Genomic DNA, 25,197 nt, shown 5'->3' on the forward strand with positions numbered 1-25,197 from the left:
GATTGCCGTGATGACGAAGCTACACGGTCCACAGGTATACACCCACGACTGCCGGTCTATGCAGGAACATGTGAGGAACCAGAGGCGGTCGAACGGCCATATCAAGCCTCAGATTTAGCCTAAACTCACACGACGTTGATGCATACCCCAGATACTCCTCCCTAGGCTCAACCAAGAGCTACGAGGGGCTTGCGCACTGATAGCTATATTAAATGCTATGGCCAAGCTTTCGAAGCTCCCATGGTTGCCGGCCAGGATTCGCGACCAGGTTGAGCTTCGTAAGTGAGTTTAGAATGGGTGTCCAAGGATTGTCACTTTCTACTCTCGTTTTACTCTTCACCTACCTCACAGCAATCAGCAATGCTCTGCCCAGACCACAAGCTAGGCAAGCTCTCGTCACTACCCCTAGCATACCAAATGGCCATTGGATCGATACCTGGGCAGCAATGCCGCAGTTGACCGAGTACACGAACCTTCCTCCGCCTCCATATGTAAGGATCTGAGATTCGAGGCTCAAGGCTTGCGAGTCCGCTATCCGACCTGGCGTCTGAGGATACACACTGACACTTCCTACAAGAACACTACGACCACCCAGTTCTACAACAGCACGATCCGCCAGACACTACATATGTCGACTGGCGGCGAGCAGATCAGAATCCGAGTTTCCAATGCCTTTGGCCTCACCGATCTGCCCATCACGGCCATGACTGTAGCTTTACCATTCAATGCGTCCTCAGGTGTTAGCGCAGTCCAACCTTCGACCCTCCAGACCGTGACATTCAGTGGTGGACACCCCGGCATCACCATCCCCAACGGTGCTCTGGCCGTGTCTGATCCGTTGAACTTCCCTGTGCAGCCGCTCTCCACCATCTCCGTGACGCTATATCTCGCGACAGGACAGAACGGCACGGCCATTACGAGTCACCCCGGCAGCAGGGCGACTTCGTGGTTTACCATGGGCAATCAAGTCGGTGCCACGAATTTGACGGGGCCGTTGTTGAACAGTACGGCGCATTGGTAAGACCAGCCCTGAGTTGGATTTGCATCTTCATACGCATGCTCCCTCTGTCTTTCTGCTAGCATTATCATTTGGAAGGACGTAACTCTTAACTTCTGCACCATTAAAGGTACTTCCTCTCCGCGGTCGAGGCATGGTCGCCTCCCGACTACCGCACCTGGGCCATCATAGGCGACAGCATTACCGACGGTCGCGGTAGCGACACGGACCAGAACAACCGCTGGCCCGACCTGGTGTATGCGCGGATGGCGGCGTCGAACTCGTCGACTCTCACCGCCATCTCGTTCATCAACCAAGCCGCAGGTGGGAACCGGATCCTTCACGACGGACTAGGACCGAGCGTTCTTTCGCGCCTCGAGCGCGACGTACTCTCCCACCCTGCCATCCGGTGGGTGATGATTTTCGAGGTAAGCTGAGCTCCATGATTTGATGAGAACAATATTTCTCCACGGGTGATGGAAGTCCAGGAGATGACGTTCCCGGTCCATTTCCCTGATTGGATCCGTGGACGTGTGGACGCGTGCATGGGCGGGTTTCATGGAGGATGATCTTCATCGCCATCAATCATCGACAATGACGAACCCATGATCCATGATCTTACATCAGTAGAGCCTCTGTACACACCACGCCCTAAAGCAATCGACGTGCTAACACCCGTCTACCTAGGGCGTCAATGACATCGGCACCGCAGACCCTACGCCGTCCAACCAAACAAGTCTCTACGACGGCCTGATCTCGGCGTACATCCAGATCGCGCGGCGCGTGCACGCCGTGGGCATCCCGCTCTTCGGCGCGACCATCACGCCCTTCTCCGCCCCAGACTACAACACGACGGTGCAGTCGTATTCGGACCCGCTGCGCGAACAGACGCGGCAGAAAGTCAACGACTTTATCCGCCACTCGGGCACCTTTGACGCGGTCCTCGACTTTGATGCCGTGTTGAGGAACCAGAGTTTTCCGAGTCAGTTGGCCGACGCGCTGCAGGGGGGCGATTACTTGCATCCGAATGGGGCCGGGTACGCGAGGGTGGCCGAGACGTTTGATCTGGGTTTGTTTGAGAGATTTGAGGGCGGGGTTGGGGGGTTTCTATAAGCAAGCAGACAGACAGGCGGGCAGGCGGGCTGCCGGGAGTGAGCATTGAATGAATGTGATGAACCAGAGTCTCCCTGGCTGGCAGTGAGAATTGGGGAGGAGTGGGAGCAAAACGAGGACTTTCTATACGTAATGTATATAGGAAACGTAAGAATCCCGTGACCCGGACGGTGCCTGGGAAGAACGAGATATCTAGGCAAACTTGAAGTATCTACGTGATCCATAGGAGGGTCGTAGGGGTAATAGGAGAAAAAATAGGCCAATGAAGAGTCAAGTCAAGTCGACGACAGGATCTGGTGTATTATCCGTGGCATGTGGGCAGACAGAGATACAGAGCCAGTTAGCCAGCGAGCAAGTAGCAGGCAAGCGGCAGCAGCAGTCGCAAGCAGCAAGTAGCAGGCAAGCAAGCAAGCAAGCCAGCAAGCCAGCAAGCAAGCTAGCTAGCTAGCTACAGTATATTGTAGCTGGCCAAATATTCCGTCCCCGGGTAATATATAATTACTGTATAGAGATCAGACCATGACGCGAATATCTCGCTTGAGACACAGAACAGTAGTTACAGTACTGGGTTTCGCTACCAGCGTCAAAGACCTGATACTGTACTGTATATTAGTACCTAGCTAGGTAGGTAGGTAGGTAGGTAGGTAGGTAATATTATTTCGATGCGCCATGCTGTAGTATACCGCCGTGACCAATCAACATCGATCCTTCTACAGTCTCATGAACACCACAAAGGCTATGCCTCGCATGTCGCATTTCACAGCTCACGCCTCGGACTCACGCCTCAGAATTCACACTCAGAACTCGACTTTTAGCCAGCCCCAATCGTACAGTATACTGTATCCCGAACCCGCCTTCATCTTCACTCTAACATCAATCCCTCGGACTCGCTCCATTACAATACCCCCACAGCCGACTCAACTGTTTGATCTGTATTCCGTTCGTGGCAGGTATACTCGCATTCGGACTCGCACTCGCACTCGCACTCGTACTCGCTCTAGCTTCGACAAACCCGCCTGAATCTCCGCCTCCATCTCGGTCTCGGTCTTCGGACAGGCCCTCGGCCACCGCCTGCACGGTATCCCACTGCTCCAACACAGCCATATCGACTGATTGATCCATAAAGGCATTCCCACTCTTGACTCGTCCCCGTGAGCGATCCCGCGGGTCCAGACCTTCCATCTCAAAGATATTGCCCAGGTAATGCTGGTTGAGCATGTGGCCCGACGAGGCGCGCTTGAACAGCCGGCCGAAGAACCGGTTGTTCTCCTGCGCGTGCTGCAGATCGCGGCGCCGCTCGATGGGCGTGTGAGGTGACGTGGTCCACGTGTGGGATCGCGGGACCCAGGTGGAGGCGGTCCTCAGCTTCGGCGTCCGTGTGGCACTGGAGGAGGGGTATGTTGCAGCCTTGGCATTCACTTTCATGGTCTGGGTCTTGGTCTTTGTGGTGGGACTTCTCGACGCGGGAGGCTGAGGAGTCGGCGTTGCCGGTGGTGGTGATACATTCCTGTTGGGAAACGCGCGAGGCTGAGCAGTCGGCGGTGGTGGTGGTGATACATTCCCGTCGGGAACCGCGTTCGTCGGCGGCATCAGCTTCGCCTGGTCCGGGCGGAAGTGTAGGATGCCGAATTTGGAGACGTAGTCGCCTTCATTGGCGTAATGCTCGATGTGTTGCACGATTCTTTGGCTGGTCACGCCGTCGGAGGTATTTGTGGTTGGCGCCTCGCGGGTCGATCTCGCCGTCGACGTTGAAATGACGGGCGCGTTCCAATGATTCGCCGCGTTGCCAAAGGTATAGATCTCCAGCTTGCGGAGTTGGTCCGCGGCGACGGTGTCGTAGAGCCAGTCCAGCACCAAGCCACCTTCGATCCCGCCCTGGCTGTGGAGGATCAAGACCACCTTGTGAATGTTGTCGTCTGAGAGGATCTCCTGTAACGCGGCATATGCCGTGCGGATGTCGGTTGTCGCGAAGCTCAGGTCTCGTTGGATGATACACTCGAGCACATCGAAGATGATGCCGCGGCTGTTGTTATGCGGAGGACGTTAGTACAGTAACATGTATACGGTGCTGCTTGCGCAATCTGGAGGAACGACGAACGCAGCTTGGACACTCACGTCTGGTTGTGTATGCCGAATACAGGTCGCCGAAATGTCATTGCAAGGAGGTCGAGATTCGATTGCAGCCAATGACTTCTGCGTGACTGTTAGTTACCCTCGACCTAATCATTGTACCTCTGTGCTTCACAGCCCAAGGAAGGCAATGTCTGCCACTTACCCTACGGCAACACCGTTGATGAAGACCCATTTCTCACCCTCATGCTCTGGCCAGTCTCCTTTCACGCAATCAGGATGCGACTGGAATAGTCCCTGTCGTCTTGGACCGTTGAGCAGTCGAGAAATCCACTGATTCCCCACCACAAACCCGGTGATGTAGAGGAAATACACCACCGGCAGCACGAGAAGCGCCAACGGGATCAGTGATAACAAGAACAAGATCTGCGCAAGGATGAGGATGAAGTGCTGCAACAGCGCCCACAGATTTGGCCCCGTCCAAGCCAGCTCGTCTAGCGGGCCTGACTTCCCCGGAAGAAGAGGTAGCACAATACTCAGCAGACCAGCTGTTATCGGCCACGTCAAGGTGATCTGCAGGAAGAGTAGCACGTCGTTGAACATGAGTAAAAGAGGGTTTGCCGTGTAGGGGAGCGGTGTGGACGTCTGCGCTGCCATTGTGGCTGTGTGTCGACAGCGCCGGCAGCAAAGTAAGAAAGATAATCAACGCTGAGCGAGGCCAGAACTCGAAAGGAACTCGAAAGGAGGAGCTGTTGAATTCGAGTCGCAACAACTGCAACATGGACTGGGGATCAACTTTTCGTAGGCGACATTGGATTTTCACATGTCACTGGGGGAGAGCGAGGCAGGTACAGAGAGCATGCGTGTTGACAATCGGAGACGGTCAGCTCTGTGCACGCCGTAGAGTGGCGCGGCTGAACACGAGGCTGGGCAGGGCGTGGGACCGGCGAGGATTTCAGGCAGCCGGCGACTCTGACACAAGACAAGCATGGACATCAGACTCGGTGGGAAGGCTTATCGTGAAGGGATGAGTTGGCTGCAGAAGGATGGTTCGTGTATCGGAAATCACAGTTCGAGGTGGATGGAGCAAAGGGCTAAATAAACCAAATGACGATAGACGCAGAGAGATCAATCCTGGTATCTTCGTCGGGAGGTACGAGTAGGGAGTGTCTTCGTCTGACTAGGTGGGAGGTACGAGTAGACGGAGTGTCTATGCCTGGAGATGTAAGGCTCTGTAGATCTCGATCATCTGTTCGATTTGCGGCATCACGCGGACACGGTCGTGGAAGCGAGGACGGTCGCTGTTCAGCTCAGGCACGCACCCCATGACTATAGTCGCATTGTACATACTCACAGCTCGCTCGGCAGAAGCATGTGAAGAATGCCAGATATGTACCCTCTAGAGCAATGCGCATACACCTACGACTGTAACCAACATACTGTAGATCACGAGTAGAGTGCTCCATGCCTCGTCCCTCTCATGCCGGAGGTACATAATCACCACGGCAGCACGAGAGCATTCAAGCCGCGACTTGGCCGCCTGTCGAATAATTGACGGTCGATTCTATAACTACCTATGTTCTGTCTACTGTGTTACACCGCAATGCTTCGTTCGCGAGTCTGCCCGCGAGGTCATCCGCTCGTTGGGCATCCCTCCTTTTCTTGACAGTATTAATATTGACCTTCCCGACGTCAATGCACCTGTACAGCTCGCTGGGCCTGACACGCCCTTGGCCACCAAACAAACCAAAGTCCACATCGTGTCTTGACGAATGGCGGAGTGCAAACACCACACTGTGTCTTCCCGCCGCGTTGCCAACCACACGATGTCCGCCCGCGTTGAATGTCTCATTCGACAGAGCCCGGAGCGTCTGCCCAACCAGGATGGTCGCCGTACGTGCTTCACCCGCGGCATTGATCCAGACGGGGCGGTCGTCCGTGGACCGTCGTCGATCCAGAACTTCCAGCCCATCCCGATCGCCCACGCAGAGCGTCAACAAGCCTAGGTCGGTGTGTGTTTCAGCAACCCCCGTCGTGGGGACGTACCGAAACAGCCGCAGCAGCGTATATGTCATCTGGTCCTCCGCGGGAGGCATCGTCAGGGTGCCGTCGAGAATGTCATCCCACACGGACGACGGGTCGAGATGCGACCATCGCGCCAGGTCACACAGGATGCGGAACAGAAGAAGCGCACAGTCTTGCCATGCTCGGGCTGCGGCATCCTCCAAGCTGTGCAGTGACGCGGGGACGACTGTCGTGGATTGCGATGAGGAAGGGGAAGAGGAACAGGGAGCCGTATGGACTCGACAGCGGAAGGTGACGTACTCTTTCTCCTTCTCGACCCTGTAGTACCCGAACTCGGTGCCGGACTTGGAGGGATACGCCCTCGCCTTTGCGGGAGCCTGCTGATCGAAAAAGGCGGCCGAAATGGTGAACAGGTCCGCCAAGGTCTCCGCCGGCCGTGCAGGCAGACGCAAGGATAACCAACCCTGCTGCGCGAGCTGGAGCATTTGGGTTTCTGACAAGAGCGGCGGAGGACCAGGTGGTCGGCAGCCTGTGAGGTCGGTCAGGTCGTCCATGTTCAAGACGAGGCTACATGGTAAGCATGATGAAATACAAAGGAGATGTCGACGTCTTCTGAGATTCCTATGCGTGCGCGCCAAGTGCTTGCTGATGGCCGAGTGCCACTGCCTTGGTTGGCAGTCACGTGAGAGGGGCGGAGTATTTACTTCTTACTCTAGTTTTACTGTAGCCTCCGCTTCTCGATGATGATAGAATATACAGAATCTAAACCACTGCCATCAGCCAAAGTCTGCCACCTCCTGCCATTATCACGTGATTAGCTCAACAGCTTTACTTGATAATATATCCTTTACAACAATAGCCTAGAAACAATAAAGAAGAGACCTTTAAAGGGGTCCCAAGAAGCGCTTGGACCGGGCCGGGGCGCTCTCGCGGCGGTGCTTTTCCATAAGTTTATCAAGATGCGAGAATAAAAGGTCACCAATCCGGGCTAGGTTGCCCAAGATATGTACGCGGTAAGCGAGAGCTGCGGCTGCGCAGCAGTACTGTAAGTAGCTCATAATCACGCTCGGTTAAACCAGTCGAGAGGTACGGAGTATGCTCAGGTTCTTGATCGGGCATCCTTTCCGGCCGAACCGACCATGTCAACAACATGGCCAAGCTGTGGACCACACTCCGTCTGTTGTGAGCCCCAAAACGTCCGGATCGTGTCATTCTACTGTACTCCATGAGCTCGCGAGAACGCGCGGAAACATCGTGTCTGCCATGACGCCAGGCGCTAAGTGACATCTCGTAGTGATCCAAGTGCTCGTATTCGATGCTGCTAGGATGTGCCGTCCGGTTGAGCTCTGTCAGACAACTCCACCGAAGCTCTTTCCGGCCAAAGATAAGCTTCCGACGGGACAGGAGCATTTCCTCGAGGCACCACGCCCGCTCATGCGTTCCTGCTGGCGACCTCTCAGTCTCGACCGGGAGAAGGTGAATACTTCCGCGGACGTCGTCGTTCACATGACAAGGTAGCCTAATACCCCGGGCAGCTCGCTTCTCCAGAAACCCTTGGGACACCCGTTTGGCACTTTCGACGATGATGGTCACGGCCTCATCTTGGACTAATTTGTCGCATATTTCCAATCACCTCCTTCTTGTCGACCTCGTCATCCTGGACAATACACAGGCAATCGACCCAGAGGTACTTGATCCCCAGTTCTCGCGTGTATCGAATGGCGTCCTGTATGGTCTTCTCGAGCCTCGTCGTATCGATGTCCGATGTCAGCGTGGCTTTCGTCGTCTCGTAGGACTGTCGCTGTTTACCCCAGCAATAGCTCAAGGCCACGTATCTCTGGAACTCTTTGACGTCGCCTTTATGGTACAGACGAATCTGATCGTCGTCGGACTCGCCACACCAATCGTCCTGTTGCGTGACTTGATCTACTTCAACTTTAGGGAGAGTCTCGTTGCTGGGGTGCACGTCCTGGCTTGACTCTTGCGGAGTGGTATCAGCTTCGATTGAAGAATCATCCCGTGGGTGAGGTGAAATGCTGTTCTCGTCGGATTGCATCCTTTGTGGAAGTTCTTCAGCTCTCGACGCAGGTGGCAACTCCGAATGCAGAAACCGCCAGGAACTCAACGGCTTCTTGCCGTGGAGGAATATGCAGAGTAGACAGCCTGGGGTTGACACTTGCTTCCGTGACCCTCAATTTTACAATTTCCCAGTGAGCAATACGCCTGCACTGCTCGAGTGAAAAAAAAACATCCTCGCAGTCATCACAGAATACGCCGGCTGGATCTTCCTTGTTATCCATTCTGAACAAGGCTTATCAATATCGATTGGTTTTCGACCTATTTCACCAGCAGGGAACACGACCTAAAGGTGGCTTCTAACATGAATCGGACAGAGAGGGTCAGTTCAATTGCCCTCCGTCTTAGACCTCACCCGCAACTCGCTTACGAGGCACGGCAGACCTTACTCGTACAGGTATGTACCTGTCATCAGCATGGTGGGGTGGACGTGACGGATGGGTCTCGACTCGGGCCGTGCCATCCTACCACGTATTGATCATCATTGCCAGAACGGCGAGAGCCAGACTCTTTTGTGCTACCTGCGAAACCATCGGTCGCCCGCAGCGTTCGGAATAGGCAAATATTCTGGGTGCCTGACCACAATTTGCAAGTGCTGCCAGTGTCCGACTAGAGAGCATAGGTTGAAGTGTTTCTGACCGATAGGACCGAGATAAGGATCACAACATTTGTGATCGAAGGAACCGCTGACATCCTAGCATCGCGCACCACGATCACAAACGGAGACGCATTAGCATCACAGCTAGAAGAGCCGTTGAGAAGTTGAGGTTCGTTATCTGGGATCAGAATGCCGACAATCAGTAGGGCCACAGTGTCGAATAGAGTAATTCGCCAGAACACTTGTCGGACAGCCTTGGGTAAAGTTTGACGTGGGTTTTGTGTCTCAGCCGCTGCCAGTCCAACAAGCTCGGTCCCCCGAAAACGAGAATACCGCAATGATGAAGATCGAGCACAGGCGTTTGAATCCCTTATCAAAAGCTCCCGGATTGGACCAAAGGTGGAAACCGATATAGCCATCTATTGTCTCCCGCAACACCTCCAGTGTTGATTATGATGCCAAGAATGACGAACCCTAAGCCGATCATCGCCATCACCATTGATTATGAAGAAGACAAACTCTGCTTCTCCGTACCCACGCACGCGGAAGAGGTTGATAATAATGATAAGCCACAAGCAGGTGCTCGCTGCGAGCACCATATTCATCTGGTGAAGGAAGTCCCTTCAGGGCGCGATCTTCCCTCATGGACTTCAAGTGCCGGCGAGAAAACGACATCAGCAACGAGCGTGATCTCCTAAATGGGCCTAACAAAAACGCACGCGAGTCTTACTGGACGTAACGTCGGAGAGTGCAATCGTGGTCTTTGTCTTGGAAATGTCAGCGGGAAACGGGGACGCCCGCCATTCTGTAGTCTCTGGGTCTGGGCGCGTGGGAGTCGAGAATCGATGTCACAGCAAGGGAGAAGAAGCTTCCTAGATGGCCGACAGGGCGAGAAGCACGAATCGCAGGATCCGTGGCACAAGTCGCGGGATCCGATTCAGGAGGACCCAAAAATGGGTCATGGTCCACCGGGACCTTTTTTTCAGGTCCTGGTTGGATGAGAGGGTGATGAAGGGCAGGCAGAGAAGCGCGCACAAGAGGACACCGTCCAGGACCGGGCGACGAGAAGGCTGCGCCGGGTGAGTGGCAGGTGAGAGGGAGTGAGAGGAGGGTGAATCGTGGGCGAGTCGACTAAAATGCGGCGCGGGTTGAGGCCAAACGGGGCAGCGCGCAGATTTTCCACTACTTCAGCCGTCAAGTGTCTTTTTATCTGGGTGAGTGAGTGAGTGAGTGAGTGAGTGACTAGAATCTGTGTCAGGTCTCGACTGTCTTCCCATCAACGATGTGTTGCGCAATACTCTTGCTTGACTGTACGGTAATCAAGTAGTCCTTATCACATTACCTCGCAGCGAACTGCACTGCATGCAACTTTGAGTAGCGCTGGCTGGAAGATAGATACTGACATGGACTGGTATCCCTTTTAATCGGCGTGGCCACATACTCGTAGATCTCCGGCCACTTACTCCGTATCTGTGGTGCGTTCTGAAGGATTAAGAATTCACTACGTACTGTAATATCCTGCTCCAACTCTGTAGCGCTTATTTCTCATCACTCCATGCGCAGAAAAGTCCTGGACAACTCTTATTCGTCCACCCTACCATGTTCGTCCGCGCATTGCACTCATCTACCGGACAGAACCATGACACTGATCGTTGGCATCGACTCGTACCGGGTGAACCGCTCCACCACCTCGTCAATGCGTACCCTGGTTCAGATGGTTGCTAACTCAGAATTTGCAACCATCTTAGCGGTGTCCCGAGAAAAGACTCGAGCAGCAACTTTCACGTCACGGCGTCACATCAATGTCCGCTCCTCGCTCCTTCCGACCTCTTGCGAGCGGCGTTGAGATACCCAACCACTCTTCTGGATCTCTACTCGAACTTCTTTCTTCCCAGGTTTAGACCCACGCCGTGGTTGAACACAAGGGTGCCGCCGATCTTGGCCGAAATGATCAAGAAGGGCAGGAGCACCGCGCTGATGATCAAGTTCGTGTTGCTGGGGATCTTGCCAAGGTTGATCGCGCCCTCCTTATCCTTCCTCAGATACCAACTATACAGATTGGCCACGAATATCAGATCGTTGATGATGGCGTGCGTAATGGTGGCCTTGATTCTCGGCACCATTGTGTTCTTGGCCTTGCCAGTCGCGTCCTTCTCCCAGGGGCCCCCGTTCTTCTTGATCATGCCCACCAACTGGATGTTACCGGACATGATCGCCGGGACTGTGGTGATCAAGCCGGCGCAGAGAAGGAAGTACGAGACGCGGGTCATGTCAAGCAACGTCGTGGGGGCACCGAAGCGGCTGGTCAGGAACTCGGGCTTGAACGTCGTGGTGACGAAGTAGAGAATGTCGAGGCCCCATGCCAGAGTGTTGAAGGCGATTGGGAAATGCACGATGCCCGGGTGGGCGGGGAATCTGAACCACAAGTCAGCGGTGATCTAGGCAGCCTGTTGTCGTCCGTAGAATGTGTGGGAAGACCAATGGATCCATCGCGAGGAGAAGGAAACGTACTCAGTGTTGAACTCGGGCACAGGCTCGCCGACCTTGTGGGCGAATTTGCTCTGAAGCTGAGTATTGTAGCCCATCTTTGCGGTCCTGCCTCGCTACTGCCTGCGATTCTCGGAGAAAACTGACTGGGGTTGTGAAAGGTGAAATTATTACAAGGTGAAGAGCACGAATCGAAGAGGATTGAAATGAGTGTCCACGGTGCCTGCGCTCAGGGGCGTACTCGTAATTTTTGGTACGGAGTGCTCGAGACAAAAATAGGGAGTGCGAGGTGAGATATAGGAGGCCCGCGTTAGGGAAGGAGCGACACGCGCAGGTCCCTGGCTCAGTGATCAATTAGGCTTCCATCTCCACCATGCTAACGCGGAGTCCGCTAGACGCGGCGCCCAATCGATAGGCCGCCCGCCCCCGTCGCCAACCCAGTCAGCAGCCACAGGGCTGCAAGCCACCATCGGACGACCCCTGGGCCGCGGGAAACCACCAATAGGGGCGCCGCCAGAGGTAAGCAGATACGCAGTGAACACCTGGCATGATCGCGTCGATGGGGGCTGCTCAAGGATGGAGCTGGGCTGCTGGTAAGGCACAGTAAGTAATGACGCCTCGATAACGGCGAATTATGTTCGCAATTTTAATAGGAGAACACTTATGTGCACAGCAGAGTGATGCGTGGTCAGAGACTGTGAGGCAGATGTAGACTTAAGAGCCAAATGACACGAGGCCAGCGGTGAGTTTATCTCTCCCGAGTGCTGGGTACTGTAGTGATAACTGCACTTACAGCTTCGCTCGTCCAAAAGCCTCCATCACTTCTTTCGCTCCCCGTTCACCAGATCGAATGGCACCGTCCATGTATCCCTTCCATTCATACGCAGTTTCCGTCCCAATAAAGTGCACTTTCCCGTGCGTCGTCCTCAAGGCGTGGTTGTACTTGGTCATGATCCCTGGCGGCGACGAAGGACATGGACACCCCTGAGCCCATTGATCGCTCGCCCATTCGTGCTCCGTGATGGCAATCGGCTCCGGCACGTCCACGTATGGCCCGAAGAGGCGCTTGATGTGAGCCACGATAGACTTGAATCTCTCTTGTTGCGGCAGGAGAGAGCCCTTCCGGCCGAAATCGCCGTTGGTAAAGCACGTCAAGCTGAACTGTCCGATCTCGTCATTGCTAGAGTCGCGGCACGTCGTGATGGGCCCCATAAAGGACATGATGGCACCGGACAGTCCCTTCTTGCGCCACCACGGTTCAGAGTAACTGACCATGACCTTGAGCGTGTAGCCGTGGACGTTGTGCTTTCCCAATTCAACCTTGGCGGCAGGCAGAGGCGGGTCGAAGGTGATCTCCTTGTACAGAACAGTCGGTACCGAGACGATGACTCTCTTGCACGTGAAGTCGCCTCGACCTGCTGAGACGTAGATCCCGTCTGCCTTCTGCGAGATGCGGCGGACAGGCGAATTGAGAACGACCGAGCCAGGGTGCAGCTTGTCCGCCAGGCCAAGCGACATCGACTGGGTGCCTATCGCCGATGGTCAGCCTCTGCGTCCATCCACCGATTAATCAATCAATATGGATGGGCGGCCAATCGCTCACCTTTGATGAACCGGAGATATTGGCCGCCGTGCTTGAAGTCGGACCTCATCTGCAGCAGCCCGCCACCACTCTTGCAGTAATCCAAGAAATACAGCGCGCTAACTTCCGACGCCTCCAGACCAAGCATCGCTCTCGTCCACAGGTTGACAGTCGCGGATGCGGTCTCGGATTGAATCTCCGACTTGCACCATTCTTCGAGAGTCATCTTGTCGAATGGGCCACCCGAACCCACGGGGTCTCGAATGTCGATCTGCTGGCACAGCTTCTCGAAAAGTTCACGAATGTACACCATGTTGGCGATGCCGTTCGGCTCTGGCGCATTTGAGGGCGTCCCACCGTACGGAAACAAGCCCATCGCCCCAGCAAGGTCCTCCTGGATCACACTCCCTTCAGTCCTCTGAGTCACGAGCTCCAGGCCGAGAAAGTTAGCCAGTTCAAACACCTTCCCTTGGTTTGTGTCGTTGATCCAAGCGGCGCCCACGTCAATGAACTTCCCTTGACCCAAAGGATCCACGGACCAGGTCTTCCCGCCCACACGATCTCTCGCTTCCACAACGACACAGCTCACCCCTTTCTGTTGCAGGTCGTACGCGGCTTTCAGCCCACTCAGTCCGGCCCCTACAATCACAACATCCACACTCCGCAGCGGCTCCTGCCGGACGGCAGCATAGGCCTCGACCTCGAATTTGAACTCCGGATCCGCCAACGCTGGCACCGGCACAAGCGTGGTTGCGGGCCTATGGCCCTTCAACCACGCCTTGAGGTGCTTGGTATGTCGGCGATTCTTCGGGTCGTAGTCCACGATATAGTACACCAGCTTGAACACATCGGTGACTCCGGCGCCTGCGGCCTCCAGGCAGCGCGTCAGGTTCTTGAACGCAAGCGCGATTTGCTCATCGATGTCAGCGGGGACGACGCGGTTATGGTCAGCACCGACTTGGCCCGCTGTGGCGACGATGCGTGTCGGCCCTGTCGAAGAGGCGACGTGGCTGAAGATTGGACGCGAGTCCCAGAGCCGGTGGGGGTCGTGGGTGTCCACGCTGGGAAGTGGTTTGGAGTGAGGGGACATGTCCGGTATATCGTAGTCTCCAGAAGTTTGTTCTCGACCTGCTGTTGAAGCACTGACTTGTGGAGGGGAGTTGAGCTGTCTTTAAGGTATCTCGGACTTGGACGATCCTGCAGCGAGGTTCACCTACCTCTTTGACTCAATGCCACGGAGGAAGTCCGCTCACAGAAGCTGTATCGTTACTGCATACGACATACGATGTACGAATTGCGGAGATGCGCATCCCGAGGCCGGGGAAGTGCTTGAATATCCAATAGACGTGTCTGATACGCTGCTCCAAAAGGCAAGAGAGATGCAACTTGGCGATTGGCCCATGCAAAAGGAGCACATTCATGGACATGCGGGCGAGGCAGGAGTGAGTTATGGTCCAAAGGACGTATGCCCGGCTTCAGCTGGTAACAGCCGTACGAGTCGAGCCTGCTGGTACTGGAGATCCTTTCGAAGAGCGTTAGACGACTTGTGGCGTCTAGTAGAAAGGACGGCAGGTAGAGCAAGGGCCCAGAGCCTGAGCGTAGGATGCCTTCTATCAATCGATGCAGACTTCGTCGACAACTACTGCCACGACAACAAGCTCTCCATCGCTGGATTGTGGTCGCACAAGCTGGATAGTGATCGGCTGGCTCTTCCAACGCTCAGAATCATCTATGTAATGTCAGTGGCGGGTATCCGAACCCAGATCAAAACGGCCAGGACGACATCTTACAGATTTCCCAATTCATCTTGCCACACATTGGTCGTGGGCACGTAGCTTATATCCTTCTTGCCTTTCTCAGTGTCAACGCGCATCTTCTTGAATGGGAGCATACTGCTGGGACAATCTAGCAGATTTCAGAGGCTGAAATCCCTCACCACACTGGAAAGCCGTGAGGAAAGCCTGGTGAAGCGGCGCAGGAGACATCAAACAATTGATGGGACGTCCAGTACTCGTGCTGGTTTGCGTATTGTGCCATGCAACACAGCCCATGGTCAAGTTCTTGTCTTTGCTGTGAAAGATGTCCTTGTTCCCAACAGGGAGACCGTGTAGACGGTCGACCGGCTTGCCTGTCTCCGCGAGGTTACCGTCGAGCTTTTGTGAAAGTGCTTCATCAGGGAAGAAGGCCCTCAAACAATTGATCTAGATGGTGTATGATTAGCAGGCAGGAAACCGACTCGCAGCGTTAGAAATGGTTTCGCATTCGTGCGCAACAGCAGCTCGGCCACAAAATGCTTCAGTGACCTCCGCCGAAGACAGCTTTCCGTCTCTCGGCCGAGCTACCAGTTCACTTGCTATTTGCTCGGTGATGTCCAGCTGCTTCTCTGTGCGCGAACCACGTGTCCTCGGTACAGAGCGTACGTCGATCAGCGAGTGATCGAGTGGTTGGGGAAGACGCCAAACTTTAGGTATACAATTAATAGAAGTTCTTGTGCAGTCGACGCGATTTGCTGCCAATTTCGGGTCATGGCTGCTCGATGAACAAGTGTCGCAACGTGGCTTGCTCAGCCAAGGTCAAAGACTAGAGGGAGATTCCTTCATATCACAGAGCTCATGGTCCTTTTCCATCGTGCCGCGGCTCTGCCCCGACCGTACCAAGGAAGGCGGCAATAACCATCCGATGTGGAACACACTGGGTCGCGTATCTCGACGACCACCAGCTGACGAAGTTGACGCTCGTACTCCATCCATTTCTGATCGAGCCTGAAATCGCCCAGCGATCTCGACCTCTGCACAGGCACGTCGCTGCTCAGATCATGGTTGCTATGCCGACAGGACAATATACTACGATGTAGTCATTTTGAACTTGGAGTAAACCACACACGCACGACACGGTAACGGTACTGGTACTGAGTCAGGTATAGAGACGCGTAAGATTCGGGAGAATGCGCAGGTGTTGAGAAAGAGCACAGAGCGATGACGTCAGTTGTGGTTCGGCCACGGATCAATATTTCCCCACCGCATTTCCCCACGCTGAATTTGTTTTACGCGTTGGTGAGCGACTGGCTTTTCTCGTCCTCATGATAGCCATATTGATCAGATCTCTCAACGACGAGACTAATGAGTGCCACAGGGCAGGCCTCGCTGCCTGCAACGCTACAAACTTCCATTTCTCTCTGTCAGCGGTTTGCGGCCTCCTTGTCTCCAAACGCTCCGTTCGAGGTGCCTCGCACAGAGCCAACTGCGCCCTCGCCTCTGGTCCTTCTGCACGCTGCCGTGACGACTCTCCGAGCTCAAGTCACTAAACTGTCGCTACTGGCTATCACAGCTCCTTTTACGGCGAGTGCGGTAGCGACGTGTTTAGCGCCCCTCAATGAGTCAATCCTCACGTCCCTTGTAACAGCTGCGTTACTCACAACACCGGAATTATTCACGCCTTCGTTCTCCGCGGAATGCCGTAATCTGGCTGCGGCAACCTTACGTGACATGAAAACACTTTTGGAGCTGCTAGAGATGCGAAGTCGTGATAGCAATTTGACAGTATCGCTTCAGGACTCGGCAAAGAAACCTTTCACAGAGGCAACAGGCAAGATTTGGGATGACTGCGACAAATTGATTCCGCTGGCTTCAGAAGGAGTGCATGGATTTGTTACCAGGAGAGCGAAAGAGTGGCTCGACTTGATGAAAGACGCGGTCAAAGAACTAGAAGAATGGGACCCGGAAGATGACGTTGTTGACGACGACTTACTAGGCGTCGCAGAGAGCGACGACGGTGCATCCGATGACACCGGTGACAAGGATGGCGACAGTGATCGAGCAGCCATATCTGCAGGCGTCAAGGAACAAGCGTTGAAAGTGCTGAACCGTATTCCACAAAGTGTGCATGTGGTGATCAAGCAACGGCTTGAGAAATTCCCAGCTGGTCAAGGTAACGCCGCGCCTTACGCAGCTCAACTGGATACATTGCTCAGGCGGACTCGCCACATCTCTGAGCTCATCGACGAATCAGCCGAAGGAATGTACCTAGGCGATCTGGAGCTATGTCTGAAGAAGGCTGGTGAAGCTCGAGCCGTTACCATTGAAATCGTCGAATCAGTGATCGACCCATTTGTACAACCGCACGATGAGACCGCCTCAAGGCTCGGAACAAAGGAGGACAAATACATTCAGCGCGCGCTCGAATGGATCCGACAAGTAGATCCCGGTGCTTATCCACGAAGCCTGTCTTGAGATATCTCGTCTAAGGCCATGCCATATTTGGATACTGCGAAACACAGCGCCATATTAAGAGAGCCTACGCCGCGTGCCGCAACTACACTGTTTGCGACGTTTCTGGCTTCCAGCATTCCTTTTCAACTTGCAATGCTCTCCTCACCCATTCGACGGTAATCCATGTCCATACAAGAGCCCAGATGGTAGGCATACCCCATCCAACACCTAATGTTTCTCGCAAAGACGCATCAGCAATCTGATTTCACAGCTAATCGACATGGAGACAGTCGTCTCGACCGGCATAGTATGACTGGAAGAGGACTTACCATAAGCCACGTCATCACTCGTAACGTAAATCACAATGATCAGTACGACACCGATCACTATCGCAGGGATGGACCAGAACCACAGCAACTGCAGCAACAGCGCTCGAAAGCGAGGCGAAGCCTGGTATCTGGCTAGAGCCGCGGTTCGAAATTTCTTTCCTCCTTTCCCATCCACCGCGCAGATGTCTTCCAACAAGCAGAACGTGAGAGGAGGACAGATCGAGTTCTTCACATGCGAACTAAGCCTGAAGTACATCAACCTCCAACGTCTTTGCGCAGCCCATCCATTGATCACGAACATCATGCCTGTCACGATCATACCAACAGGCATTGGCAGCGACAGAGCTCTCACCGAAGGATGGTGGGGAATACTGAAGATGATCATGATGACCAACATCACGGTAAAGGGAATCGTCAGCACATAGTGAGTACTGTCGAATCCCCAGAATCGTGGACTTCCAAACAATGGCCGGTACTCGTCGCTCGCGCGAATTAAGCGCCACGCTCGGATGCCGAATTCATACCCGGTAACAAAGCCAAAAAGACTGGTAATGATGGCAAAGTAAATACCTGGCAACATTCTCAGTCTCTCGCTTCGGCTTGCCTGCTCTCCGGAAGGCGGCACTTACCAGATCTCATGGTGGTGCCATACTTCAACCCATAGTATAGAACCAGGGGGACAATGGTACACTCGGCGATCACCAGAAGCGTAAAGATGGAGACAGACAATTTGTGGTCTCGCATGTTAAACGGCAAAGCCGGTGGCCCATCAAGGCGTTCTCGCGCATCGCGATGGGTCAGCGAAGTAAATTTCTCCAATGTCGGATGGTTGGCCGGAGGAGGTTCTATTGTCGATGCTGGGCCTCCCATCGCCCGCTCTGCGAGGGTCTTGTCGCTGTCGCTCGGATTATGCGACTCTAGCGGTCTAGGCTCATCCTGGGGGGTTTCGAGACTGGCACGACCGGGTTGCGCCATGCTCATCCAACTGCCACGTGAGTTGTTGAGTGACACTGAATATCCTTATCTTGTGCAATCAGAACGTCAACATCGTTACAGATCAAGCAGAGAATGTGCGATGCGACCGAAGAGACATGTTGGGTCTTTTACAACGCTCAACTCTTGGACTACGTCTTTGATCATGTCTTGGACAACGCAAGTCCAAGAACCGTGTGTCTTGGTCCGGGCGCAGCAGGCTCGGCAGGGTACCTCCTCTGTCCCAGGACTCGTCATGGACGTGCCGAAGATCTCGGACCAAGATCGAGGCTGGCGAATCGCAACCAGGGCAGTCGTTACATAAGCGCTCACGCCACGTCAAAGCCGTCTCGCCACCCTGTCGAGCGACCCCGCCGGCGGTGGGGTGCTCAGACTGGTTGAGCCCTCGTAGCTTCTCGAAGCATGTGAGACAGGCCTCCGTGCTCCGTCTGGTCTGCTCGAGTAGCTCAAGTTCTACAAACAGGTCTGGCTTGCGATCGCTAAGACGGAACGGTACGGTTCGGCAACACCATATGCATCCTGCTGGCCGGCACGGAGGTACGAGTACTCCGTACGTCGACCGTGGTAATCTCCATGTGTGATGGGAGAGAAAATCCGCCCCGTTTGTGTTCGATGGCATCAGGCAAACTCTAATCGAACCCGCAAATATTCATCTGTGAGTGTGGCCGACCATACGCAGCTTCAACGAGCGGCTTCAACGCTCGTCTGTTGCTTTTGTTTCTCGGGCTGGCACGGTGCTCCTCAATGCGGCAGGGACCCAACCGACGGACTCTGCGAAGAAGTTGCAACTCTGCTTGAGGATTACTGGAGCTTAACAAAATTCACAGAACAAAAACTCGCACAATTAACAGGCCAATTCATCCAGGGCATTCTCTCTACCCAGCTCTTTCAGTACACAGCATCATCATGACCTTCCGGAAATCCTCTTGTGGCATATCGGTCTTACAGCATCACACGACTCTGCGAGTTTTGCCCGTTTCGACTTCATAGATCCAGCCACTAATGGCAACGCTGTCAGGCACCAGTTTGGTATTCTTGAGATACTGCACGTCGTCTTTCACAGCGTCTTCCAGCTGTGGGAACGGAAGAAAGTCTAGTCCGCGGGATTTGAGCTCCGCAGCTGCCTCGGATCTACGCCGTGTCAGTCAGGCGCTAGAACTGGGTTCTGAAAGATTTACCCAAGGTTCTTTTCAACCAAGCCATATGCATCTTCGTTCTTGAATGTCAGCATGCCGCAGCCAGTGTGCTTGACCAGGACAATTTCGTGGGTGCCGAGCAGCTGCTGCGAAATGATGATACTCCGCAATGCGTCCTGCGCAGACGCCCCTGCCTGTGTAGCATTAGCAGACATTTCCATTTTCCAACGCGCGTAGCGATCTGTCTTGATCCAGAGAGCATTTGCTGGGCTGGAGCTCTTCTCACATTGCGGATCACATGTGCGTCTCCCAGGCTGATTCCGAAGGCTTGGGCTGGGTCAATGCGAGCATCCCTGATTGACGATCAGCATCGGCCGAGAGCGGAGACATACTGTCACAGAGTCGCAGAAATTCCGATCTGGCTGTTGAGCGTGACTCACATGCACGTTAAGACAAGATACTTCTTTGCTGGTGGCAGAGCGAGATGCCCCTGGGTGAACGAGGAGGAATACGCTTCGGAGGCTGCTTCTACGTTCTTCTGGATGGCAGACATACTGGCTCTCGTCGCTGGTCTGTGACCAGTTCCACGCGACGGAAATGCTACTGTATCAATAAGTCTTGCAGTAGTCGACTGTCTCACCACCAGGTCCAGGATCGCGATCTTATCGGAAACAAGGATAAATCTCACAGCGGACCTACGGGAGGGGTAAACATGCTCCCTCTCGCGGTTCCTGATCCCATATCCCAATATGGCGATTGCGTGCTTGCTCGCCATTGAGGGCGACGAACCAATTACGGCTCCTTACACCTGCCTTGCCGAGCTTGCTCAAAGAGTAACCGCTCATTGGTACATGGCCGTCTATGTCCATACTCCTGGCGGTGCCTGCGCATTCGACTCCCTACATGTATTCACCGGCATCACGAGATCTATCATGGTCCCTGAAAGAGCCTTCAAGGAATTGACACATGTACACAATCCAACACACTCCGGTTGTTTGTCAAGGGCCCTGCTCATTTCAAGATGCTACGATGCCAAATCCGCGCCGCCGCCCGAAAGGTGCTCCTTTGGCCGAGGTCGCCACATGCCGCTTTCGAAGTGAACGCGAAATGAACTAGGCTCATTATATTTCTTGCCATCGAACCACAGTTCGCTTTCGATGTTGGCGGCGTTCAGGATGAATTTGATCCCATAGGCGACTTTGTAGTAGGACGGCTGTTTGTTTAGCTGCCACCAGTGCTTCTTGACCTTCTCGAAATTCTGGATGTCAATCTTCGACAGATCAGAATTCATGACGCAGCACAGCTCGACTCCATCTGCGGTGGTTGGTCAGTCCGGTGGCACCTGGAACAGAGAAAAGTGCAGACGCACCATCTTTCAGGCTTGTCGGCAGTGAGCCGGTCCTGGAATTGCAGATCACAATCCTGCTACTGTATGGCTCACGCGATCCCCCTTTGGCGAGGTTACGATAGAAGGGCTTTTCGATTGCCTCGCTTTCTATCAGGTCACCCTGGCACTTTTAGCTGACGAGACTTTGCGGACAATCGGATTGGAATTTACCTGTCGGACAAACCAGCTGATCTGGTCAACCGCATACGTCAAGCCGTCCACCGGATCGACCTTCAGCTTCGCTCCTTTATGCTGACTGGGATTATACAACTGTTCGCAGACGATTCCCAAGGATTGCCGGCACTTTCGAGCCCTCAGAACCGACTTGGTGAACTTGAGCTTCTGGAGTCTGTCTATCAACAGGCCCTTGACAACAGAAAGGTGTCTGACCCCATCAGCCTATAGCTTTCATATGCTGCAGTGGTCTCTTACGGGTAATTCGTGGTGACTATCCTCAAATGGGGCGCGTAGAGGTTCGGCCGCTCATGGATGTACCGCTTCTCCAGCTGTTTGAAGACGTACTCTGAGCTCCCCAACCCTCCTGAGAGCACCAGGTATTTCTAGATACTATCAGCAACACAACGTGAACCCCTCCAGGCGGTTAGTTACCACTTGATCGTGCGGTGCCACCGTCTGCATCCGGTTCAGTTGCCAATCGATCAGCCTGTACATCTTTTCCAGCTGCACGTCGAACATCTCCTTGACTTCGGACCTGGGAAATTCCGTCAGCCGACACCCAAGCAGGCGCTGGTGGGAAGAGCATAATGTTCTTCCTCACATTTTGAGGACGAGCCTGCCTCTTTGGACGCCACCAACTTCCGATGAGACACGGTTGGACATGTCCGGAATGGGTATGGTGCTCACGGCGAGGTGGACAGAGTCTTCGTTTCCATACTCCTCTTTTACGATTTTGAATGCGCCTTTGCACATCTTTTTGACGACTGCTGGTATGGTGCTCGGGTCGAGATCGATATACGGTGCGGCTTCTTCAAGGCGATCCTGTGCTAGCCTGGCGAAGGCGACGTCGATTTCGACGCTTCCGATTTCGTCTCCTGAGAACGGCTGTCAGCGAGGACGAGTTCGTCTCGGAAAGCATATACGCACCTCGCACGTCATCAAGCTGCTTTAAAGTCGGTCTACTCCCTGCCGTAAGTTCGGCTTTGAGAAGAGCGAGATCCTGATAAGCGCATCAGTGGCCGTCAATGACTACGATTACGACAAATCCTCACTGTTGTGCCACCGCCGGCGTCGACCACGAGCATAATGTCACCGTTCTGGGCTTGTCAGTTGTTGTTGCGACACAAGGACACGAGCGTACTGAGTATCTTTCGGTCTCGGTCCCCAGCGTGCAGACAGCTGCAGCTTCTGCCTCGGTCAACCCAATTTCGACTGAGTGATTGGCACCATCGTGGCCAAAACCCGCTTCCCTCGCTAATACCCTCAGGTCTTCCGCAACTCCAGGACTCCAGGTAGTGGGAACGGAAAAGATGAACTGGATGGTCTCGTCTTCGAAGCTTAGGGCCGGCAGCTCTGTGCTCAAGATCTTCTTGATATGCGCATACAGCTTCCTCAGGAAGTCTCGGTAGTACTTTTTCACGTGGCCATGGGACGGTGGAACGTCGTCTCCCCGCGAGCGGAACTTCTCAAACTCTTTTTCGTCCAGGAAAATCTTGAACCAGTCATGGACTTCGGAATCATCGATTTCGTCTCGCTGGGTGTCGAAACCCCAGACTACTTCGCGGCCCCGGTAACAAAGTGAGGTCGGTACCTGAGCGAGTATCAGCCAAGAGACGTCCTCGTAGACCGCAAGGTCGACACCCACCTTGTCGGCCTTGGCGGCGCCGCGTCCTGACCATTTCTGGATTGTACGCGGCTCTACCATCTCAATCGCTGGAGACTGGATGATGTATGCGACACCTGGGTTAAAACAGAATAAGCAGGAGCTCCAGCTCGACACCAGTCTCGCAGCCTTACCCGTGCAGGTCATCCCAACATCGATCCCTACCAACAGCGGCGCTCGAGCTTGCGCCATTATGTCCAGGCTGTGGACAGGATATTAAGACAGCATGTGCTTTGCTTTCAAATGCAGTTCTGTCTCGAAGGAAAGTCCACGGCGCACGGCTACGAGTTTATTGTCTCTCGAGGTGTGAGGACCGCCTCCCGCACTAGAAGACTACTCTAGATTGGACCCTTGGCTAGAGGGCACATGTGGGAACCAAAGACTCTCCACTGTTGGCTTTCGATCGTTAAATGAGGCTGGACACTGTGATCCTGTCTCTCGGCCGCATTCCAACTCAATCAGCTCCGCGTGCAACTTGTGGTTGGCTGGAAACAAACACGAGCCAACACGAGCCAGCACGAAGCCACCCAGCCGCTTAACCTCAACGACTCGTATCCTGCGTCAAAAGCGGCGGGTTCAATCACCAGCTCGTCGAGCAAGGACGCTGGCGATCGAATAGATCCAGACGGACGTCCAACTCCTTCCCATAAGACCTGCTGACTGTCGACCTTTCAGCCTGCTTCTGAAGCCGCATCTTACTTTTCAGTCCTTTTCAACCCGAATCTGGAATTCACAGTCTATGTGAGTCGGAATCACAAGATCTGTTAGGTACGCTATAAAAGATGAGGAATGCCATTGCGGCTGTTCTCTCTGCACGGAGCCCCCTGCCGCAGGACAACACACCTACCACCACTTCGTCCACGGCTACTTCTACGGAGGCAACAACAACTTCAGCTCCCGAAGCGACTATATCGGTCAGCATTGGAGTTAGTACTGTCTACGGGGAGGACAGTTCACCAGTCTCTACCGCTTCTGCATTGACTGCAGTCATCTATACCCCAGCGGTCGTTGTTCTGACAGAGTCTGCACCATCCCCCGTGACTACTCGTGTCAGCGTCCCCCTCTCTGGGGCGGATGCTGGTCCCGGTGGTACCAGTTATACCTCGTTTGAAATTACCTATACTCCATTGTATAGTGTTTCAGTCGTGCCTGCCGCAGACTCAACCTCCACCACTGGCACGCCAACATTGTCTGATGCGACCGCTAGTACCAGCAGTACACCGACGTCAAGTACCGGCTCGCAGGTGATCGTCCACGAATCAGACCGTGGTTTGCCTGGCGGAGCTGTCGCGGGTGTTGCTATCGGGTGTGTAGTTGCCGGTGCCCTCATTGCACTTGGTGTGCTCTTCCTCCTCATGGGAGACAGGCTCAGGAAGAGACATCACTCTGGTGCCGCCTCATCGCTGGGACATCCTCGCCATTCAAGCTCCAAGAAGCCTGGCTATTTGAATAGCACACTGCGCCAGCCCAAGGGTGGAGCTGTCGAACGATCTGTCGAAGAAGTCACAGCAGAAAACGTGCTGGAGCAACCCAAGGATGATGCAACTATCAAACAAAGCGTTGCCGCCCTATTCAAGGCCATAGAAGATCACGCAGACAATTATTATGTCGATACGCCAGCCAGGAGTGACCCACCAAAGGAGCCCGCCACTCAGTCCAGCCATCTACCCAGTGGCATCATGGCTCAGAGCGATGTGGACTTTGAGGCCCTGCTGGTTGACCGACACTCGCGGTCCTCTGCCATTACCAGTCTCATTACAGCACAGATCTTGGATGCAATCGACTTCTTCGGGGTGACCGAGCGATCTTTGTTGCCAGAAATGGTAACGACGTTTCTGCGATCGTCCGCAGATCAACTCAAAGATGACCAAAGTGCGTCCATGTCCATGCTTCTGTCACTTTGTGTGCTAACAGCCTTACAGGAAGCCGATTGAGTCTCTCGAGATGGAGGACCAGCACTGCGGCCCTCCTCGGCTCGGCAGACTCACCCGAGCAAAGAGCACATTCGCAGATGGTCATCGACGCCTTGATCACTGACGTGGACTCCGTTGTGGAGACTTACATCCGACCGGAAACGAATAAAGACAGACACCTGCACCTGGTCAAGCTCTGTAAGCGAGGTCAGGAGCTGGGCCTGTTGCTGCTGTCGCAGCCCACAGAGTGGAGATTTCACTGGAGCGACGCCGCCAACGCACGAAGAGCAGCCTCCCAGCCGCTGCGGGGCGAGAAGGGCAAGAAGCATGTCTTCGTGATCCAGCCCCAGCTTCGAAGAGTCACGGACCATGTCGCCCGCAAACTAGACCGGCCACTCATCGTCCTTGAGTGGCAGCTTCTGCAGTAGTGTGAACACGAGATT

The 25,197-nt window shown here is 54.3% G+C and overlaps 13 protein-coding genes across 13 annotated transcripts; 3 read left to right on the plus strand and 10 right to left on the minus strand.

The window, feature by feature from the left end:
- Nucleotides 1–293: 293 nt before the first annotated feature.
- G647_06888 (uncharacterized protein) lies at nt 294–2,110 on the plus strand (the record flags this gene model as incomplete). Its single annotated transcript, XM_008731207.1, has 4 exons — nt 294–491; nt 578–1,017; nt 1,128–1,425; nt 1,685–2,110. The coding sequence occupies 4 exons, from the start codon at nt 294–296 to the stop codon at nt 2,108–2,110; spliced, it is 1,362 nt and encodes a 453-aa protein (XP_008729429.1).
- Nucleotides 2,111–2,983: 873 nt separating this feature from the next.
- G647_06889 (uncharacterized protein) lies at nt 2,984–4,837 on the minus strand (the record flags this gene model as incomplete). Its single annotated transcript, XM_008731208.1, has 3 exons — nt 2,984–4,133; nt 4,226–4,303; nt 4,386–4,837. The coding sequence occupies 3 exons, from the start codon at nt 4,835–4,837 to the stop codon at nt 2,984–2,986; spliced, it is 1,680 nt and encodes a 559-aa protein (XP_008729430.1).
- A 917-nt stretch (nt 4,838–5,754) lies between these two features.
- G647_06890 (uncharacterized protein) lies at nt 5,755–6,759 on the minus strand (the record flags this gene model as incomplete). The annotated part of the gene is made up of 1 exon (XM_008731209.1): nt 5,755–6,759. The coding sequence occupies one exon, from the start codon at nt 6,757–6,759 to the stop codon at nt 5,755–5,757; it is 1,005 nt and encodes a 334-aa protein (XP_008729431.1).
- Nucleotides 6,760–7,802: 1,043 nt separating this feature from the next.
- Nucleotides 7,803–8,261, minus strand: G647_06891 (uncharacterized protein; the record flags this gene model as incomplete). The annotated part of the gene is made up of 1 exon (XM_008731210.1): nt 7,803–8,261. One exon carries the CDS (start codon nt 8,259–8,261, stop codon nt 7,803–7,805), a length of 459 nt encoding a protein of 152 aa, XP_008729432.1.
- A 629-nt stretch (nt 8,262–8,890) lies between these two features.
- G647_06892 (uncharacterized protein) lies at nt 8,891–9,298 on the minus strand (the record flags this gene model as incomplete). The annotated part of the gene is made up of 1 exon (XM_008731211.1): nt 8,891–9,298. One exon carries the CDS (start codon nt 9,296–9,298, stop codon nt 8,891–8,893), a length of 408 nt encoding a protein of 135 aa, XP_008729433.1.
- A 1,452-nt stretch (nt 9,299–10,750) lies between these two features.
- G647_06893 (uncharacterized protein) lies at nt 10,751–11,464 on the minus strand (the record flags this gene model as incomplete). Its single annotated transcript, XM_008731212.1, has 2 exons — nt 10,751–11,294; nt 11,391–11,464. 2 exons carry the CDS (start codon nt 11,462–11,464, stop codon nt 10,751–10,753), a joined length of 618 nt encoding a protein of 205 aa, XP_008729434.1.
- Nucleotides 11,465–12,155: 691 nt separating this feature from the next.
- On the minus strand, nt 12,156–14,038 carry G647_06894 (uncharacterized protein; the record flags this gene model as incomplete). The annotated part of the gene is made up of 2 exons (XM_008731213.1): nt 12,156–12,895; nt 12,970–14,038. The coding sequence occupies 2 exons, from the start codon at nt 14,036–14,038 to the stop codon at nt 12,156–12,158; spliced, it is 1,809 nt and encodes a 602-aa protein (XP_008729435.1).
- Nucleotides 14,039–15,001: 963 nt separating this feature from the next.
- Nucleotides 15,002–15,121, minus strand: G647_06895 (uncharacterized protein; the record flags this gene model as incomplete). The annotated part of the gene is made up of 1 exon (XM_008731214.1): nt 15,002–15,121. One exon carries the CDS (start codon nt 15,119–15,121, stop codon nt 15,002–15,004), a length of 120 nt encoding a protein of 39 aa, XP_008729436.1.
- A 946-nt stretch (nt 15,122–16,067) lies between these two features.
- Nucleotides 16,068–17,177, plus strand: G647_06896 (uncharacterized protein; the record flags this gene model as incomplete). The annotated part of the gene is made up of 1 exon (XM_008731215.1): nt 16,068–17,177. One exon carries the CDS (start codon nt 16,068–16,070, stop codon nt 17,175–17,177), a length of 1,110 nt encoding a protein of 369 aa, XP_008729437.1.
- Nucleotides 17,178–17,259: 82 nt separating this feature from the next.
- On the minus strand, nt 17,260–18,460 carry G647_06897 (uncharacterized protein; the record flags this gene model as incomplete). The annotated part of the gene is made up of 3 exons (XM_008731216.1): nt 17,260–17,384; nt 17,486–18,055; nt 18,115–18,460. The coding sequence occupies 3 exons, from the start codon at nt 18,458–18,460 to the stop codon at nt 17,260–17,262; spliced, it is 1,041 nt and encodes a 346-aa protein (XP_008729438.1).
- A 968-nt stretch (nt 18,461–19,428) lies between these two features.
- Nucleotides 19,429–20,167, minus strand: G647_06898 (uncharacterized protein; the record flags this gene model as incomplete). The annotated part of the gene is made up of 4 exons (XM_008731217.1): nt 19,429–19,609; nt 19,657–19,808; nt 19,901–19,967; nt 20,055–20,167. 4 exons carry the CDS (start codon nt 20,165–20,167, stop codon nt 19,429–19,431), a joined length of 513 nt encoding a protein of 170 aa, XP_008729439.1.
- Nucleotides 20,168–20,638: 471 nt separating this feature from the next.
- On the minus strand, nt 20,639–23,033 carry G647_06899 (uncharacterized protein; the record flags this gene model as incomplete). The annotated part of the gene is made up of 11 exons (XM_008731218.1): nt 20,639–20,928; nt 20,984–21,122; nt 21,173–21,386; nt 21,434–21,561; nt 21,611–21,713; nt 21,780–22,053; nt 22,106–22,178; nt 22,231–22,275; nt 22,320–22,769; nt 22,824–22,918; nt 22,976–23,033. 11 exons carry the CDS (start codon nt 23,031–23,033, stop codon nt 20,639–20,641), a joined length of 1,869 nt encoding a protein of 622 aa, XP_008729440.1.
- A 590-nt stretch (nt 23,034–23,623) lies between these two features.
- On the plus strand, nt 23,624–25,182 carry G647_06900 (uncharacterized protein; the record flags this gene model as incomplete). The annotated part of the gene is made up of 2 exons (XM_008731219.1): nt 23,624–24,713; nt 24,764–25,182. The coding sequence occupies 2 exons, from the start codon at nt 23,624–23,626 to the stop codon at nt 25,180–25,182; spliced, it is 1,509 nt and encodes a 502-aa protein (XP_008729441.1).
- Nucleotides 25,183–25,197: the final 15 nt, after the last annotated feature.

Source organism: Cladophialophora carrionii (assembly GCF_000365165.1).
Source record: "Cladophialophora carrionii CBS 160.54 unplaced genomic scaffold supercont1.5, whole genome shotgun sequence".
Classification (NCBI taxonomy): Eukaryota; Fungi; Ascomycota; class Eurotiomycetes; order Chaetothyriales; family Herpotrichiellaceae; genus Cladophialophora; species Cladophialophora carrionii.